At 41.8% G+C, this 18825-nt stretch overlaps 1 protein-coding gene across 9 annotated transcripts in view; it reads right to left on the bottom strand.

The window, feature by feature from the left end:
• The window catches only part of LOC106611119 (fermitin family homolog 2), a 90481-nt gene extending 74028 nt beyond the window's left edge, over positions 1-16453 (bottom strand). For 2 of the 9 annotated variants that reach the window (XM_045723545.2, XM_045723551.2), the window contains exons 1-2: positions 16159-16453; positions 14375-14532 (exon numbers count right to left, since the gene is read on the bottom strand). In XM_045723545.2, coding sequence (XP_045579501.1) covers positions 14375-14531 — 157 coding nt within the window. In that variant the 5' untranslated portion in view covers position 14532; positions 16159-16453. Of the gene's footprint in view, positions 1-14374; positions 14533-14627; positions 15312-16158 lie in introns of those variants that run through there. The other 7 variants (XM_045723544.2, XM_045723547.2, XM_045723548.2 and 4 more) reach the window with 5 other exon arrangements.
• Between the last annotated feature and the right edge of the window lie 2372 nt (positions 16454-18825).

Here is an 18825-nt window from a genome sequence, read left to right as displayed (position 1 = left end):
GAATTGGCTGTTGCTAATACCTGACCATGCATGTATGTTACACAAAATAACACAGGGACCTTCAGGGCAAGCCTCCTTTTGGCTATGGACATGAGATACACAGTACAGCGTAGCGCAGTCAATGGCTATGAACTGACACACACACACTTTTCTTCAGGAAAGAAACAGAGGGATATATATATATATATATATATATATATATATATACACACACACACACACACACACATCTCTTGTAGAAGTCATGTGCGTCCAGAAGGAACAGAGGCCATAGGCTAGATATTGATCCTGGTGATTTTATTGTCTGACACTCTAACCCTCATCTGGGACAGGTCTGATATAAGACCCTGCTCAACAGAATTACACACACACACTCTCTCCAGGTAAAGTCCCTGGCTACTATACATGGTTGAGCAGGCTCCTGATGCCACTAGCTGCAAGCAGAGAGCCCACGCTCAGCCTTCAGCCTGGCTGCAGCTCGTGGATTAGAAGTGTAGCCGGGAGTATCCAGGAGGATTTTCCTCGCAGGCTCGCCCAGGCTTTCCCCAAAGATGCACTGTGTGTTATGGTCTGGGAGAATCAGTGTAGAAGACCCATGAGCTACATGATACCTTACAGCCCAGGAGGATACGCTCAGAGCTAGAGCGAGACAGAGGAGGAAAGGAGAGTGGTGTGTCCAACTTCTAAAGCCCTGGAGGTTCATAAGGGGAGTGGAATGGCCTTACCTACGGACCATCACTGCCAGGATTCACTGAGTCAGGCCTGTTTCAGAGAGAGAGGTGAGGGGAGACGGAGAGCTCTGCCGTGGGGGTTATTAGATAACAAACGAGAGGCTCGCCCAGTCCTCCTCGGAGACTGATAGTTTGTATCCATTTATGTCATAATCCAAACAAAGCAAAACAATGGGGGTGCTCCACCCTGACGCAGCTTTATACAATTAACCAGCTGGGTTCAGAGTCAGGCCCCAGTCCTGTAATCACGTTATAGCCAGTCTCCTGGCCCAGGATCAATGGAGCACAGAGAGAGGCCATCCAACCCCCCAAGGCACTGAAGATGGATATGGGAGAGATCTGCCACACTCACTGACAACCCATCATCCTAATGTAATGTCCCCCCCTCCATATACTACCACTATGATTTATCAGAAAAAGAAAAATATATATATATATATATATATAAAATCAACCACCTTTGCAAAAGTATCAGTGAAACCCCACAAAAAATATATAATAATAACTATAGGCCTAGCTATTTCCAATAGGCCCTAGGTATCCTGATGTTAACAGGCTAAGGAGTTGCTAGCGTAACAATGTTTCTCTGACAGAAGGGAACAGCTGAGTGGGATGGCTAGTTTGGCTACCCAGGTAAACAGACAATTTTTTCCAGTGATTGCGCCATACCACACCTCACCCAAATAAGAGGGACAGTGAATAGGCTTACAGCTCTTAGTGAGTGACTAACCAACACTGGGGACCAGAGAGGTTGGAGTTTAGAAGCCATCGTTGGTATGAAAGGGAGGGAAAACAGACCAGGGCTGCATATCATCCCAAAGTTGTTACCTCTTCTACCCTCACTCACTCCCAGGTCTGACAGGAGGTGAAAGCAATAGAACAGTTGTCCGATGTATAGAAGGGAGTAAATGAGGATAGAGTTAAAGGTGACAGGGTTTTGGATTGTAACGTAGTTTAGGGACCAAAACGATAAAAGCCATATCGATTTACTTCATTGACCAGCAGGTGCTTGGTGTTTCTCTGACAACGTGGCCTGCAGACAGTTCCTTACCTGGGTGTGAGGATAGCCAGGCAGTAGCGTTGGGGATTGCCAGGGACCTCAAGATACTTAGGTGCCGATACGATATGTATTGCGCTTCGATACTGTGATTTCATTGCAATTTGATATTTCAAACATATTGCTAAACATGTCCGCTGCAGAGGGACAAGAGAGACCCATGAGACTGTTGATCAATCAGGGGAATAAAAGTGCTGAAAACAAGCTATGAAGGGCTTTTGGTGCAGGTACAGCCAACTAGCGCTAAAACAATATTGCGATATTGTCAGACCGACATATCATCAAAAATAATATCCCAAAATGTACCTGTAGCGATTTTTTTCCCCCATGACTACCAGGCAGCACTAAGAGAGGAGAGTGGGACAACGTAAACAGAATCAGATTCCCAGAGGTGGAGCCAGGAAAGGCCTTTCTGCTGCATGTTTGAGATGCCAAACATTATTAATTAAAAAATAAAGCAAGGACACAGAAGGGTCCAAAAACCAACAATTAGTTAACGAGGGAGGGAGAGAATAGAACTGCGAGTACTAGATAGAAATCTTAGGGAATTTTTGGAACCGCATTGCAATGTACGCTCAATTTAGGGTAGTAATCACAATTTGTAGTGTAGTGCTCCGATTTGGGGGGGGGGGTAATGAAGGCTAAATCCCAGCAGGATCTTGCTACGTAACAGGAAGCTCTGGGCAGGGCAGGGCTGTTACTTAGCCTAAATACTTCCTGTAAGATAGATTAGAGCAAAGCAGAGTGGGGCTATCGCCTGGTCCGGTGAGCCCCTCTCTCTGCAGGGAGCTATGGTTGTGGAGGGTTCTGACCAATGGACAAGAGTCCTTCACAGTCACGACTCAAATCTCTACGTGTTACCTCATTTCTGAGTCATGGCAACATGATAAGTGAGATGACAAAGCATGTATATCAAACAGAGGGATTTGCAATACTTCCTGATTCTATAGAAGGGAGATTCTCTCTTTGTAGGTAGTAAAGACCCTCATTCCAAACCAGAGAAAATTCTGGGAAGTATCCGTTCAGAAAGCCCCTAAACAAGGAGAGCAAAGATGAGGGGCTGTTAAGAACAAACTTTCACAGGAAGTCACACATCCTGCGTTAAATCGCGTCCGTTTCCTCACAAACCCCCTAATACATTGTCAAACCCTGACCATCTCCATTGTCAAACACCGACAATCTTCCTCTGGTCACTACCACCAACGGACAGGCCGGTTAGCGGGGACACCACCCAAAACCCCACACGACATCGGACCATTCAAACCTGCCATTCTGATTGGAGTACTTGGAAGTCTAAAGAAGGACAGTTTTATTGCTTCTGTAATCAAGACAACAGTTTTCAGCTGTGCTAACATAATTGCAAAAGGGCTTTCTAATGATCAATTAGATGGGACTCTGTACGCCTATGTAGATATCCCATTAAATCAGCCGTTTCCAGCTACAATAGTCATTTACAACATTAACAATGTCTACACTGTATTTCTGATTAATTTGATGTTACTTCAATGGACAATTTTGTTTTGCTTTTCTTTCAAAAACAAGGACATTTAAGTGACCCCAAATTTTTGAAAGGTAGTGTACATTTCTATAAAAACGGTAGTGTCCATTTATTAAAAAAATGTAAAAAAAGAAAAAAAGGAGGGCAACTACTAAAACAATACCGTACATGGCTTCTAAATATACACCCCAAAAACTATTTCAAGGGACATGGGTTCTCAATAAATAAAACCGCTATAGAAAAAAAGTTGTCAGGGCACAGGCTCCTCATACGCAACACATTTTCCAAAAAAGGGGGTAGGTCGAAAGTGAAAGAAACAGAGTGAACAAAAGAGAGCGGGGCAAAGAGCTGAAGCATGCAGCAGAAGGTATTGGGATGACGGCATTGCAGCTTCCAGAGAACATGCCAAACCCTGGAAATAATTTCATTCTCCACAGAAGACTTTTATGGAATTCTAGCGCCGTCTCACGTCACAAAAACCACCTCCCTCTATCGTCCCCCCCCCCCCCTCCTCTCAGCCAGCCCCCCGCCACTTCTCCATCCCTTACAACACAGATCTAGGATCAGCTTACCCTCGAATCAGAACCACAACCATTAGGATGGGAAAACAGCATTTAAGGGCAGCTGAACCTTACTCCCCTCTACACAGCTGTCAGGATGAAGCTAAGCAGGGGCTACACAACACTGATTGGGTCTACTATTCAGAATCAAAGCCAAAGCCCCTTTGACTCCCAGTGGGAAAGTTCTACACCCACCCAGGTTGGAGGGGCAACGTTACTTTACTCAAACACGCCTTTTACATAAGTGTTTTGATTTTCCTCCATGCTCTCCCCCTCCCTCAGGGTAGTGGTACTGTATACTAACAAAGTAACTCCTCTACTCCCTGAAGTCAGATGTTTGGCTTTTCTCACAAAGCCTTTTCTTGGAGCCCTGATAAAGAAAACAGGGACTTTTTCCAGGATGGTGCAACATTACAATGCATTCTTAGAAAAAAGATTGCGCAGAACAAAAGTTTGCCGGAGTGTTTGCATCCCCATGTTCACAGGAAGGGGCAGGCCATACCGGTGTGTGTGTGTGTGTGTCTGTACAAAATGTGCCTCGCTCAATTCAATGACGTCTGTGTTAGCGCATCAGGATTCCAGGGATTGCATTAGCATTGAGTGCTAGTAAAAGTTGGGCCAACTGCCAGCCAGGCAGGCCTCCACTATATTGGCTAACAATAAGACCTCAAGGCCAGTGGCTGTCCTGTCCCTTCATGGACACTGTGTAAAGGCCTGTGTAAAAGGCCAGGACAGATCTTGGCACTGTTTAAACATTTTGATAATATGGGTATTTTCTGGTACTCATGTCAAAGAATTCAACATTTTTAACCAACAGTTAGTGCTTCATGGTGCTCACTTCAACAAAACCCAAAGAAACCAAAGTGTTTTTTGGACAATAATCATGTTATTACCACCTCATATGCCATGAAAGGGACTGGGCAATCACTACCAACGTACACTACCGGTCAAAAGTTTTAGAACACCTACTCATTCAAGGGCTTTTCTTGATTTTTACTATTTTCTACATTGTAAACTAACTTCATAGTTTTGAAACACCACACATGGAATCACATAGTAACCAAAAAGTGTTAAACAGATTAAAAGATACTTGAGATTCTTCAAAGTAGCCACCCTTTGCATGACAGCTTTGCACACTCTTGGCATTCCCTCAACCAGCTTCACCTGGAATTGTTTTCCAACAGTAACCTCTTACATCTAGACGTTCCGCTAGCAGAACACCTGCTCCAATATCCAATGATATGCGTGGCGCGAAATACAAACTCCTCGAAAATCAAAAAAACTTCAATTTTTCAAACATATGACTATTTTACACCATTTTAAAGACAAGACTCTCCTTTATCTAACCACCCTGTCCGATTTCAAAAAGGCTTTACAGCGAAAGCAAAACATTAGATTATGTCAGCAGAGTACCCAGCCAGAAATAATCAGACACCCATTTTTCAAGCTAGCATATAATGTCACAAAAAACAAAACCACAGCTAAATGCAGCACTAACCTTTGATGATCTTCATCAGATGACACACCTAGGACATTATGTTATACAATACATGCATGTTTTGTTCAATCAAGTTCATATTTATATCAAAAACCAGCTTTTTACATTAGCATGTGACGTTCAGAACTAGCATTCCCACCGAACACTTCCGGTGAATTTACTAAATTACTCACGATAAATGTTCACAAAAAACATAACAATTATTTTAAGAATTATAGATACAGAACTCCTTTATGCAATCGCTATGTCCGATTTTAAAATAGCTTTTCGGTGAAGGCACATTTTGCAATATTCTGAGTAGATAGCTCGCCATCACGGGCTAGCTATTTTGACACCCACCAAGTTTGGTACTCACCAAACTCAGATTTACTATAAGAAAAATTGGATTACCTTTGCTGTTCTTCGTCAGAATGCACTCCCAGGACTTGTACTTCAATAACAAATGTTGGTTTGGTTCCAAATAATCCATAGTTATATCCAAATAGCGGCGTTTTGTTGTGCGTTCAAGACACTATCCGAAGGGTAACGCGCCCGGCGCGTTTCGTGACAAAATTTCTAAATATTCCATTACCGTACTTCGAAGCATGTCAAACGCTGTTTAAAAATCAATTTTTATGCGATTTTTCTCGTAAAAAAACGATAATATTCCGACCGGGAGTCGTTGTTTTCCTTCAAAGACTGAAAATGAAAACATGGAGTCGTCTCGTGCACGGGTCCGCCAGTCTCATTGTTCTCAGATCGACCACTTACCAAATGCGCTACTGTTTTTCAGCCATGGCCTGCAAAGTCATCATTCAACGTTCTGGCGCCTTCTGAAAGCCTATGGGAGCGTTAGAAAATGTCATGTTACAGCAGAGATCCCCTGTTTTGGATAGAGATGATCAAGAAGGCCAAGAAATGGTCAGAGAGGGCGCTTCCTGTTTGGAATCTTCTCAGGTTTTGGCCTGCCAAATGAGTTCTGTTATACTCACAGACACCATTCAAACAGTTTTAGAAACTTGAGTGTTTTCTATCCAAAGCTAATAATTATATGCATATTCTAGTTTCTGGGCAGGAGTAATAATCAGATTAAATCGGGTACGTTTTTTATCCGGCCGTGAAAATACTGCCCCCTATCCATAACAAGTTAAAGGAGTTCCCACATATGCTGAGCAATTATTGGCTGCTTTTCCGTCACTCTGCGGTCCGGCTCATCCCAAAACATCTCAATTGGGTTGAGGTTGGGTGATTGTGGAGGCCAGGTCATCTGATGCAGCACTCCCCTTCTTGGTCAAATAGCCCTTACACAGCCTGGAGGTGTTTTGGGTCATTGTCCTGTTGAATAACAAATGATAGTCCCTCTAAGCGCAAACCAGATGGGATGGCGTATGGCTGCAGAATGCGGCAGTTGGAACCCCAAATGTATTTATTTTTTAATAAAAAAAAATATATATATTTTTTATATAAATAAATCACTCAGTCTCCACTGAACATTTAATGTTGAGATGTGTCTGTTACTTGAACTCGGAAGCATTTATTTGGGCTGCAATTTCTGAGGCTGGTAACTCTAATGAACTTATCCTCTGCAGCAGAGGTAACTCTGGGTCTTCCTTTCCTGTGGTGGTCCTCATGAGCCAGTTTCATCATAGCGCTTGATGGTTTTTGCGACTACACTTGAGAAACTTTGTTCTATATTGACTGACCTTCATGTCTTTAAGTAATGATGGACTGTCGTTTATCTTTGCTTATTTGAGCTGTTCTTGCCATAATATGGACTTGGTCTTTTACAAAATAGGGCTATCTTCTGTATACCACCCCTACATTGTCACAACACAACTGATTGTGTCAAACGCATTAAGAAGGAAAGAAATTCCACAAATGAATTTAACAAGGCACACCTGTTAAGTGAAATGCATTCCTGGTGACTACCTCATGAAGCTGGTTGAGAGAATGCCAAGGCTGTGCAAAGCTGTCAAGGGAAAGGGTGGCTACTTTGAAGAATCTCAAATCTAAAATATATTTTGATTTGTTTACCCCTTTTTTGGTTACTACGTGATTCCATAGTTTTGATGTCTTCCCTATTATTTTACAATGTAGAAAATAGTAAAAAATAAAGCAAACCCCTGGAATGAGTAAGTGTGTCCAAACTTTTGACTGGTACGGTGTATTTAAAAAAAGAAAATCTAGGCACCGTTAATACTTCACTAGGATTTGTTAGGATGACGAAGGCCACTGAAACCCCTTGAATTAGATGGAGGTGATGCCCTGCAATGGAAACTGCTCATGAGGTGGCAAATGATCATGGTTTACTGTGTGACATTGAGTAAGATGAAGATGACGACAATGGTAACTATCAACGCAGCAGCAAAATCTCATGTTTGAGTGTGAAATCAAGTTAGACCATTTTAACCATATTTGATGATGAACCCGAAGTTGATAGTGAGCCAAAGTCTCAGATGTTTTACAGATAAACTAGACGTCCTACAATGGTTGATATAGTACAGTGTGACAATTGTTCCATCTTCGTCAAATAAAGTCCACAGCTAATGTTGTTTAGTCAGATGTTGGTTTCCCTTCTTCGATTCCAACAGAAACGCTTTCAAAAGGAAGCACTTTGGATAAGAACAAAGTAATAATGTCCAAATTTAGCAGACACAAACAAGTGAAGTAGTGAGTGAGGGGGCGATCAGAGGGGAGGGTTCTTCATCATGCAGCCTGAAATACCGTACTCCTCAGATCAGGGGGGAATGAACACTAATCAATGGCAAAGTGCTTTCCTGGCATTTCACAGTTGAATCCATTCTGCTGTACTGTTGTTACTAGCTCCCCATCTGAGCCTCTGATGTAAAGGGGTTAGTCACTGCTTATAGTAGGGGATGGAGAGACTGAGGGAAGACAGAACACATACATGATGCATGTTAACACATGCCCCCACCCACCATACACAACAAAAGAACTGTGCTGGTAAAGGGTTGTGATTTGAATGTGGGCTGTAAACAGTAGCTGTGAAACCACCATGAGGAATCTTAGCTCAGAATGTGAGACAATGCAGTGCAACGCATGCCACGGACTGCACCCTTAGACATGAACAGAATCACAAGGGATTTTGAGAGAGACTGGGACAGGACACCCTTTAAAACAGGCTACATGTGCACCACCAAGTCAGAACAGTAGGCTAAGTTATGAAAAGGGACAAATTATTAGGGTGAGGCACATGGGCTAGTAACAGAACCACCACATGGTGTCTGTGTGCCAGAAGTACGTGGCATCTGCGTGTGTGTGTTGACAGACTACCTTCAAAAGGATGCCCTCTAAATTAACCTCCCTACACCAAGACAACCATCTGACTATCATTCAACCAATCAGAGTCCATATGCCTACATGTGGCCACTTGAATGCAGTTCAGTCTGTACTCAACTATTCAACGATGTCACCAGTGAGAGGTGGGTGGACCAGGAGGCATGAAAAGAGGTCACGTACAGCTGGGAGAAAGTGCACACACACACACAAAAGAGGTGGTGTCTTTTCCCACAATACACCAGTGTCACACGAGAGGGGTTTGTCCACAACAGTTTCATCATATGAGGCTCCCATGGTCCCACTCTATCCAGTGGGAGTTGTTGATTTACACTAAATGTGGATAATACTTGATCATTACGTCATCATCTCATTACCACTACTGGCTATACCACTGCTGGTCATATGTACTATATTTGAACCAGGCCAACAGAGTAGCCATGTGTCAAGTCTGCAGGGAGACTGGGTTAATGATTACAATGGAAAACAACCTGACTAGACCTATTTGAATGTTCCCATGACATCTAAGGTGCACCCAAACACCAACATGTCAACTATGGGGGCAGTTTGAGGATAACCATAGCAGCTACTTGAACTTTTTAACTTGCCAATCATTTAAAATCAAATTGTATTTGTCACATGCACCGAATACAACAGGTGTAGACTTGTAGTGAAATGCTTTACTTACAAGTCCTAACCAACAATGCAGTTAAGAAAAATAAAAAACAATTAAAGAGCAGCAGTAAAATAACAATAGACTATATACAGGGGGTACCGGTACAGAGTCAATGTGCGGGGACACCGGTTAGTCAAGTTAATATGTAGGTAGAGTTATTAAAATGACTATGCATAGATAATAACAGAGTAGCAGCAGCGTAAGGGGGGGGGGGCATTTGACTAGATGATCAGGAGTCTTATAGGCTGGGGGTAGAAGCTGTTTAGAAGCCTTTTGGACCTAGACTTGGCGCTCCGGTACCGCTTGCCGTGTGGTAGCAGAGAGAACAGTCTGACTACGGTGGCTGGAGTCTGACAATTTTTAAGGCCTTCCTTAGAGGGGTAATTGAAACAAACACTACACAACGAGATGGCTTAAGAAGTATATATGACTGGAGGGATAAGTCAGTTAGCTCAACCTGCAGTGCTTCTACAGTTCACGTTGGATTTTACTTTTATCAAGAGGAGATACTGAAGCCACTGGTGATTAACAATTATTTGGACAATCAGCAGATGTGGCTGTTGCTCCTCTCAGATGGGTCTCCTCACATGCAGACAAACACACAACCCCTTTGCTACGCCACAGTGTTGCTTTTACTGCTTTCACATAGGATTTACGGTATGTCTTTATTTTTTTTTATATATGACCCCATTACAAACAGGCCCATTTTTTAACCACATTCTTGCCTGCATATGCTTTTTATACCTTGTGTGCATACCGGTGGCGAGTGGTAGTAGGGGTGTGCAGATGTGGATAATACTTGATCATTACGTCATCATCTCATTACCACTACTGGCTATACCACTGCTGGTCATATGTACTATATTTGAACCAGGCCAACAGAGTAGCCATGTGAAAATACACCATCAAAAAGAAATCCATTATTAATGTGTTTCGGCAGGTCCTAAGAAACATAAGACTAAAAATGTATTTTCAAAACAATACCATATTTTGTTTCATTATGTTACGTCTAAATGAATAAAATCAATAGTTCATTAAAACAGACAAGACAAACCTACCCCAATCAACACATATTTTGTAGTGAGAATAACAAAATACATATTTTTCCCCACACAACTTGCATCATGGGAACATGTAAAACATGTTTGTTTTTTTAAATAGATATTTTGAAACAGAGCCCAAGCCCATGTTTTTTCATCCACGTTTCATCCCTTTACTACCCTCACCCCACTATGTTAGGGAGCAGGCATAGGGTCTTACATTGAGAGTATCTTCATCATGATACCCAGAGAAAATTGTAACAATCCTATTTTCAAAAGCTTGCGACTCATGCTCATATTTCACAACCTTCGCGGGCTTGTGTAGTGGTCTATATGCGATCGATCAAAATAAATAGATCTACACTTGATTTAGGCTACATTATTGCATGCTAAATGTTCCTGATCAGTGAGATGAGCAAACGAATAGATGAGCTATGCCACCTCCACTTATTTTCCCAGACAGAAACCAATGAACCAAATAGCCTATACATATGGAGATTCAGTGAAACAAAATCCCATTGATTGAGACAATTAAGTGGGGCTCCCGAGTGGCACTGCATCTTAGCGCTAGAGGCGTCACTATAGACACCCTGGTTCGAATCCAGGTTGTATCACAACCATCCGTGATTGGGAGTCCCATAGGGTCGCGCACAATTGCCATCGTCCAGGTTTGGCCACTGTAGGCCCTCACTGTAAATAAGAATTTGTTCTTAACTGACTTGCCTAATTAAACACAGGTTACATTTTTTTTTTTATATATATATATGAAAAAGTGAAGTCGCAGGCTTTTGGTAGGGAGTAGGCCAAGGATACTAAGAGACTGCGAGTGAAGAGCAAAATAATACACTTGTTAAGCTATAAAACATGCTGGCAAAACATAATAAATGAGCCAACTAAACAAGATGATCATGAGCAGAACTCACCTCAACTAAGCTAACATTTCCACAGCTTAATTGTAGCCTAACCAATATCCAAACAAATAGTGAAAAAAAATCTAAATAAAATAAAAACAGATTGCTTTGAGACAAGCGTGGGGACTCGTCTTGATAAAGCAATCAAAGCTGTGCTGAAATGATAATCTAGTTCACCACACGTGGGTAAGCTATTCCTTCACATTTATTACAAACGATTGGATAACTGGGAGTTTGGAATTTACAGATACCATCTGTAAATAGCCCATCCAACTACCTCATCCCCATACTGTATTTATCTTGCTCCTTTGCACCCCAGTATCTCTACTTGCACATCTATCACTCCAGTGTTTAATTGGTATATTGTAATTACTTCGCCACCATGGCCTATTTATTGCCTTACCTCATTTGCACACACTGTATATAGACTTTTCCTACTGTATGTTTGTTTATTCCATGTGTAACTCTGTGTTGTTGTATGTGTCAAACTGCTTTGCTTCATCTTGGCCAGGTCGCAGTTGTAAATGAGAACTTGTTCTAAACTAGCCTACCTGGTTAAATATTAAAAATAAAAAAAATACTGTTCAGATATTGAGAAGAGGAGGAAAAAAGGTTGGTGATATGGTAAAGTTGTGGAAAAACATGTACAAAACATTAAGGACACCTCTTTCCATGACAGATTAAGTGAAAGATGTGATCCCTTATTGAGATCACTTGTTAAATCTACTTCAAAATCAGTGTAGATGAAGGGGAGGAAACAGTTTAAAGGTTTTTTTTAAGCCTTGAGACATGTATTGTGTATGTGTGTCATTCAGACGGTGAATAGGCAAGAAAAAAATGGTGCATTTGAACGGGGTATGGTAGTAGGTGCCGGGTTCACCGGTTTGTGTCAAGAACTGCAACGCTGCTGGATTTTTCCACACGCAACAGTTTCCTGTGCATATCAAGAATGGTCCACCACCCAAAGGACATCCAGACAACTTTAGGAAGCATTGGTGTCAACATGGGCCAGAATCCCTATGGACGGCTTTCAACACCTTGTAGAATCCAAGGTGGGAGGGGGATGTAACTCCATATTAGGTAGGTGTTCCTAATGTTTAGTATAATCAGTGTTCGTTTCAGTTTGACAAGAACAACTGACAGTCACGGTCAGCTGAACCAAATTATTATAAACCATGGACATCAAACCACACACACAGCTTGAATCCACTGGAGATAACTCACAAAACCAAAAGTAGCCAGGACCAAGCACAACATGATTCACAGAATCAGAATAGTATCATAAATACAAACTATTGACCAATAACAAGAGCAGTAAATTAATTAAATACTCATGCTGTAACAGAAGGGAAGCCTTCACAAGGGGAACTTACAGCTTCACACATCCACACACACACACACACACACACACACACACACACACACACACACACACACACACACACACACACACACACACACACACACACACACACACACACACACACACACATCTTCTGGTGATGTGCAGTTTGCAAGCGATTCATCCTTTTTGAACGACTCTTTTTACTGACTCGAGAGTCAAGATTTGTTTTTCTGAGTGACAGCAGGATTAATACGCACTCCTCCGGCTCAGCGGCTCCTTAGACTTGCTCCGACCAACAATTGCCTGTCATATATGCGCGCAGGAAAACGGATCATGCTGCCGGCAGCACAGAGAAGGAAAATACACATTTAGAACTGATAATTGATCTCATGGAGTAGGAACGAATGTAATGATCAGATTATTGGATGTTATGAGGGACACAGCTTTGTAAAACCAAAACATACACACAGCCTTTGCTCAACAAACTCAAACCATTGGGGTGCTACAGTTCGCAAACGATAGTGCTTATCACCCTCACAGCAGTCAAGCAATGCATTCCGCCAAGAGTCATTCACAATATAGTCCGGATACGGCCACAACTAGACCTTCTTTGAAATGCATCAAGAAATCATCTTATTTGTATGCCTAGCAATCAACACACGTACATTGTTTAAAGCACCCTTTTACAAGTCTCATTCACAAATGACAGCTCCAATAAGCCCCTTATGGTGAACGAGAGGCTTGTAAAATCATGACTCTTGAGTTTTCAGTTCATCGTTCACCGGGAGGGGGGGTCCTGCGTACTCTGGGCAAACTAACTCCAATGAATGGAGTCAAAAGATTTGTTCTTTTGACTGATCGAGACAAAAACATTTGAGTCAGTAAAAAGAGCCTCACTAATGTTTCCCCACATGGTGCAGCAGCAGTGCTGCATGTGAGCATGGTTAAGATGCAGCACAAACGACCACAGAGAACAAAGGCCACAATTATACTGAGCTTTAACAGAAGGGCTAAAAAAGGGAAATGTGCAGACCAGGGAATAAAATCTTGTGCAATGGAGAAATGTTGGGTATTCGCACGCCTAAGACACTGTCAAGTCCCAAACTGCACTGCCATCATGACGTTTTTCACCATGAAACAACCCAGTGTTCCGCATGCTGAAACAGAGTTCATTCCCACTCGGTCCAATCTCTCACTCAGAAACTTGGAAAATGGCAGCATAATTCCATTGAATGTTGCTAATCATGTGATAGAATGTGAGAAGTTACAGTATATCCATATCATAAAACATTACAAGCCAGATAGATTCTGAATTCCCATTTAAGCCAACAGAGTAGCCTGTATATTTAGTATACGTCGCTCACAAGTTGCTATTATCTGTTCATGGTGTTTAGATGAAGTCACATTCCAGTTGTCAGTTGAGCAACAACTTTGCAAAGAAAATAATTTACTGTCTCACAAATATGACTAGATAACTGGCAGACATAATCCAGCTGCAGATGGGAGGCTGAGGGGACAGGGGCCAAAGAACATTGCCTCGTGACCAACTATGGCCTTCCTCCCCCTTGGTCAACCACATAAGGAAAACAAATGTAGAAATTGGCCATCTGATTAGAAGCACAAATCAACAGAAAATACAAAATAAAACATTGACAAATCAATATGCAAATGTTTCTATTCCAATACTTTGAATAAGATGGGGAATAAAAACAGGACATAAGCACATTTCTTCCAGAAGAAGCTGGACATAAAAAGAGTGCAACACCATTGAACATCTCTTACCGAGTTTCTCCACGAGTTTGAGCATGACCCCACCAATGTGGATCTCGCCGGTGACCCTCAAAGACACGTCCCTGTGGAGGTCTGTCACGTGCATCTTCAGTTCCCACGTCCCGTCCGCATAGCAGCCATCGGGCATCCGTATACCGTCCAGCGCCATCCTTACACAAATCACACAATTAGGAAAAACTGCCCAAGAATAAATACTTCCATTCAACTGGTAAAAAAAGATGTATCAAAATTGTGCTTGCCATACATTTGTGAAGTTTGTCATATGCAGACTGAAAGTGACTTGAGGAAGCACAGGACACCATAGCCGATCTAAATGTTTTGATTAAATGTTGTGATTGTCCATAACTTCAACAGTTTCTGTTTCTTGAATCATAAAATGTAAATTTTCTTATAGGCCATTTGAAGCATGCTTTGGCTCTAGCCAAGGCTTCATTAGCTCTTGAGAACACAAGGGGCACAAGATGGCTCACAGCCGGTCCTTGTCTTTGGTTCTCAGCTGATGGTATGGAGGATAGCTGGCTCCATGTGAACTACAATCCCGACGTTGTTTTAACGTTTAGAAACGTTATTAATCCGCGGTAGCGATACGGTTTTGGAAACCTTTGGAACTTAACTTTCAATTAGGCAACAAAGAATCTTTCAAATAAAAAAAATTAAAAAAAACACCTACTGTGCGCAATTTAGCAGTCGCACGCGGCTGTTTTCACTCACTACCTCAGCTATGACATTCTCTCACCTTGCGCTCGCATTTCCATTGGACCATTCCATCCACATTTGCGGTTGGATGGCATGTTTATCCAAATACAGGCAGTTGTAACTTTCCTGAACTGTGACAGTAAGTGTATCTGTTGTATATGAAAAATGATATGCAACTTAAGTTCCAAATGTTTCCAAAGCTGTATTGCATGCGAGGCATATTTGCGTTTAGACAGAGCATTTGGGCAAGCGTCGGGGCATTTGCCTCACAAGGCTGAAGGGACATCCAATGGCTCAATGTAATTGGAGTCATGAATAAGTCTTAAAGCGGCAATCAGCAATTGAAACACGAAATCTACGCCCCAGATTCGACAAAAAAAACAAGTGGTTGGAGGGATGGGGTTGGAGAAATGTAACCACTCAAATTCAGACATAACTAGAGATGCAAGGACTGACCATCCATGATATCAACATTATAGTTTGAACAATGTTTTGAGGCTATAGAATGTGTTTACTTCAATATTTGGAAACAGTCAAACGTATATTTTGGGTTCTGATTGAGTACGACAGTTGAACTAAGGTCATGAGGCATTACATTATCAATGGGTACATACCAAAAACAATTGATATAACAACTGCAGATTGCCCCTTTAGGGCTACATGTGAAGGTCGCAATTAATCGATAACCAAAAAAGAACAAAGGGTACCGGCCTAAATTATGGCAAGCTGAACTTCAATAAAAATATTCTCCCGTCTGCTTTTTCTAACGGTATAGACATCCTGACAAATATGAAGTTGATTACGTAAGCAGCCCCATACAAGAACTCATGAGAGCACACAATCTGGTCAACCAGTGTAACTCACTTAAATATGTCCATACATGAGAAAAACTAATACGTTTGAACGAGTAAAAGGGAGTTCGAATCATACATTATTTACCAGATATAGCAGGCCTTATAATCTGCAGTTGGCGTACAAAAAAAATCAATGTTATCATATTCCCGAGCGGCAGAGTGCGCAAAAATAACTACAATTATTGAGCTTTGAGGACGTAAATTATATCGGTTGTGTCCACTCACCTTCTCAAATACACCAACCAAATCCAAAAACACACTTAAACTTCCGATGTTTCGATAGTCAACCAGATTTTCTAAATAATGTAGACTACCTGGGTCTTTTCAAAGAGAATATCCCAAAGAACTCGTCCAATTGAAGTATCCCAAAGTGCCTCCTGGCTTCAGCTAATGGAGTCCAGCCGTCTCTCTTTCTCCCTCCCTCTTTCCACCAGATAACGTCACTCACTGCTCCAGCTCCAATCGACTTTTCCTTTCAAACGGTTCAGCAGTTCCCCTCTCCCAACGTTACCCGCCCCGTCATTCCCCTGCTCCTTCCATACTTATTTTATTTTTCATTGGAAAGGGACTTGTGTGACGCGGGAAATTACATACAATGTCATTTTTTATAATCTCGCAGATCTTTTCTAACCCCTAGGTTTAGAGTTTCAATGTTGTCCCCAACCACGCACTCGTATTTAGACATACATTGGAAAAGTTAAAACTATGCTTTTGTATGTCGTGTTTTATTCCATGCTTTCATTCATAACTGACCCACTGTGGAAAATTCAACAGTTTGGTAGGGAATAACAAGCGCATAGAACCGCTGCTGCATGCCTTTTATGGAAATAGTATGGCGTTTGCGGTGGTACATCCGGGGACCGCTATGGGGTCCCCGCCTAGGGAATTACACACAATTACTAATTTAGAACACACCTTCTAAAGCCCCCCATCTACAGTATATAAAATCCAGCGACTGAGCCCACTAGTCTTAAATACGTTGCACTATTAGCTCTCACTGGTAAAGATGTTACAAAATGTCCAGCCATAAATATGATTTGGATATCGGTGCTGATCACTCCTATTGATGAAACACGTAAAAGGTTTAACATAACAGGCATTGCACTTGTTTTCCTTAAACTGTGTCCTACCCTCTTATCAGACCCACACATTCTTTCTGTTCATTCTTTTTCTTGAGCTAAATAAAATAACAAGAGTATCTCTCTCCCTGTATTTTCATTTCTGGTACATCATTAAAATACCAACATCAGGAGTGGATTGTAGGCCTACACTTTGACAGATCAACAGTTTGGCTGTGAGTTATGGCTGACTGAAGTGAAAAATAATCAAACCCCTTTGATGGATCCACAACCTCAGCTTTGAAAGAATACCCTGTTGAGTGTTCATGGATAGTAGTTATTAGTCATTGTAAACTAAATAAAATACACATCAATGTGTGGAATTGTACAGATTTTTCTATCCACACACTGCCTCCACCACTCTAGAGAATTATATATTTAGCCAAACTACTCATTTGTTTGGCTTTGTTGATATGCATTCAAAGCCATAGCAACACAAATGGCTAGTTTGGCAAAGATTGAGCTGCTGTCCATTTTTTTCCATTGCATCTGCTATTCTGTACAGCAGCACGCTCTCCTGCTCCAAGTGGTTGGCGGTAAGGCATGAATCATCAGGGTTTCTGTCTCTCCTCCAGTGTTCTGCTCTCACTAGTGTCAGCTCTCCAGCTCCAGCTAAGGAGTTTGGGCCTCAGACTATGGTCTGCATTGAAACAATGTATAACCTTTCTCTCCTGCTGCTCTGACCCCCTCGTTAGAGTCTGGCAGCCGACCCATTGCCTTATAAAGGCTGTTTTAATTGCCGGGTAAACATTTGAGTCAGATGCAGAGAGCGCAGGAGAGTGGAGCTGGGACTGGTGTTGCAGAGGAGAGGAGAGAGACGGTACACTTAGGTGGAGTGGAGCTTGCTGTGGAGGTCCCTGGTCTGGTTTCGCTGTATAATGTCTGGCTTTCACACAACACTAGTGGTGTCACTAAAATAGTCTCAATCAATTCCAGACAGTTAATTACTGATGAGGAACGTGTACTGCGTCTTCTAATGAAGTTCACAACAGCATCTGTAATCAAGTGGATATGGCACTGTCCAATAGAAATGTTACTTTGTACAAATCAAATGACATATAGCCTACAATCACTGTTACGGAAAACCATCCTAGACATGGACATATAAACATACAGTTAGAAAGTATATTACAGCGTTATAGCATAGTGTACACACAGTAGTTTACAATTCACTGCCAAAGTATTTGCGTGTGATTTAACTAGGAGTTAGTACTGCACAAACTAAGAGAAGGGCAACTCAAGTACATCACCCTATAAATCCTTTCTTATAGCTCAGACATAAGGGCCACGGCAGGGCTGATCAGTAGTAACTAGTAACTGAGTAACTGTCTCATGCTAATTGCCTCATTGTTAATGGAGAGAGGAAATAGACTTGGAGAGGTCTGTGATGACCAGATTGGTCAATGGGGCCATTGTTTTACTACATGGGGAGGTATGCCATCTTGTGGACAAACCTAGAACAATGGGAATTGCAGTTTTTTGTTGTTGCATTCACTTAACTAATCCCATCTCTGCTTTATAGATATTTCTTAACTGCATTTGGATTCTACATCAGTACCACATTAGATACATAAAAAGTGTTAGGTCCACATCTTCAATCACACAAAGCTCTATTCATTAACTATGAATCAGCTATTGTGGTGTGGGTGGAAAGTATGTGTGGGGCCGAGGAAAGAATTTGATGTACGGTTCAAAGGAAACAAATAGCAGTATTGTGCTCCATCAAAACCGGGAGATGGAAACTAGCGAATCTTTCCCATTTAATATTTGGAGA

This window comes from Salmo salar, chromosome 09, assembly GCF_965601325.2.
Source record: "Salmo salar chromosome 09, fSalSal1, whole genome shotgun sequence".
Classification (NCBI taxonomy): Eukaryota; Metazoa; Chordata; class Actinopteri; order Salmoniformes; family Salmonidae; genus Salmo; species Salmo salar.
The sequence above is the reverse complement of the archived record's forward strand: the minus strand, read 5'-3'. Positions and strand labels throughout refer to the sequence as shown.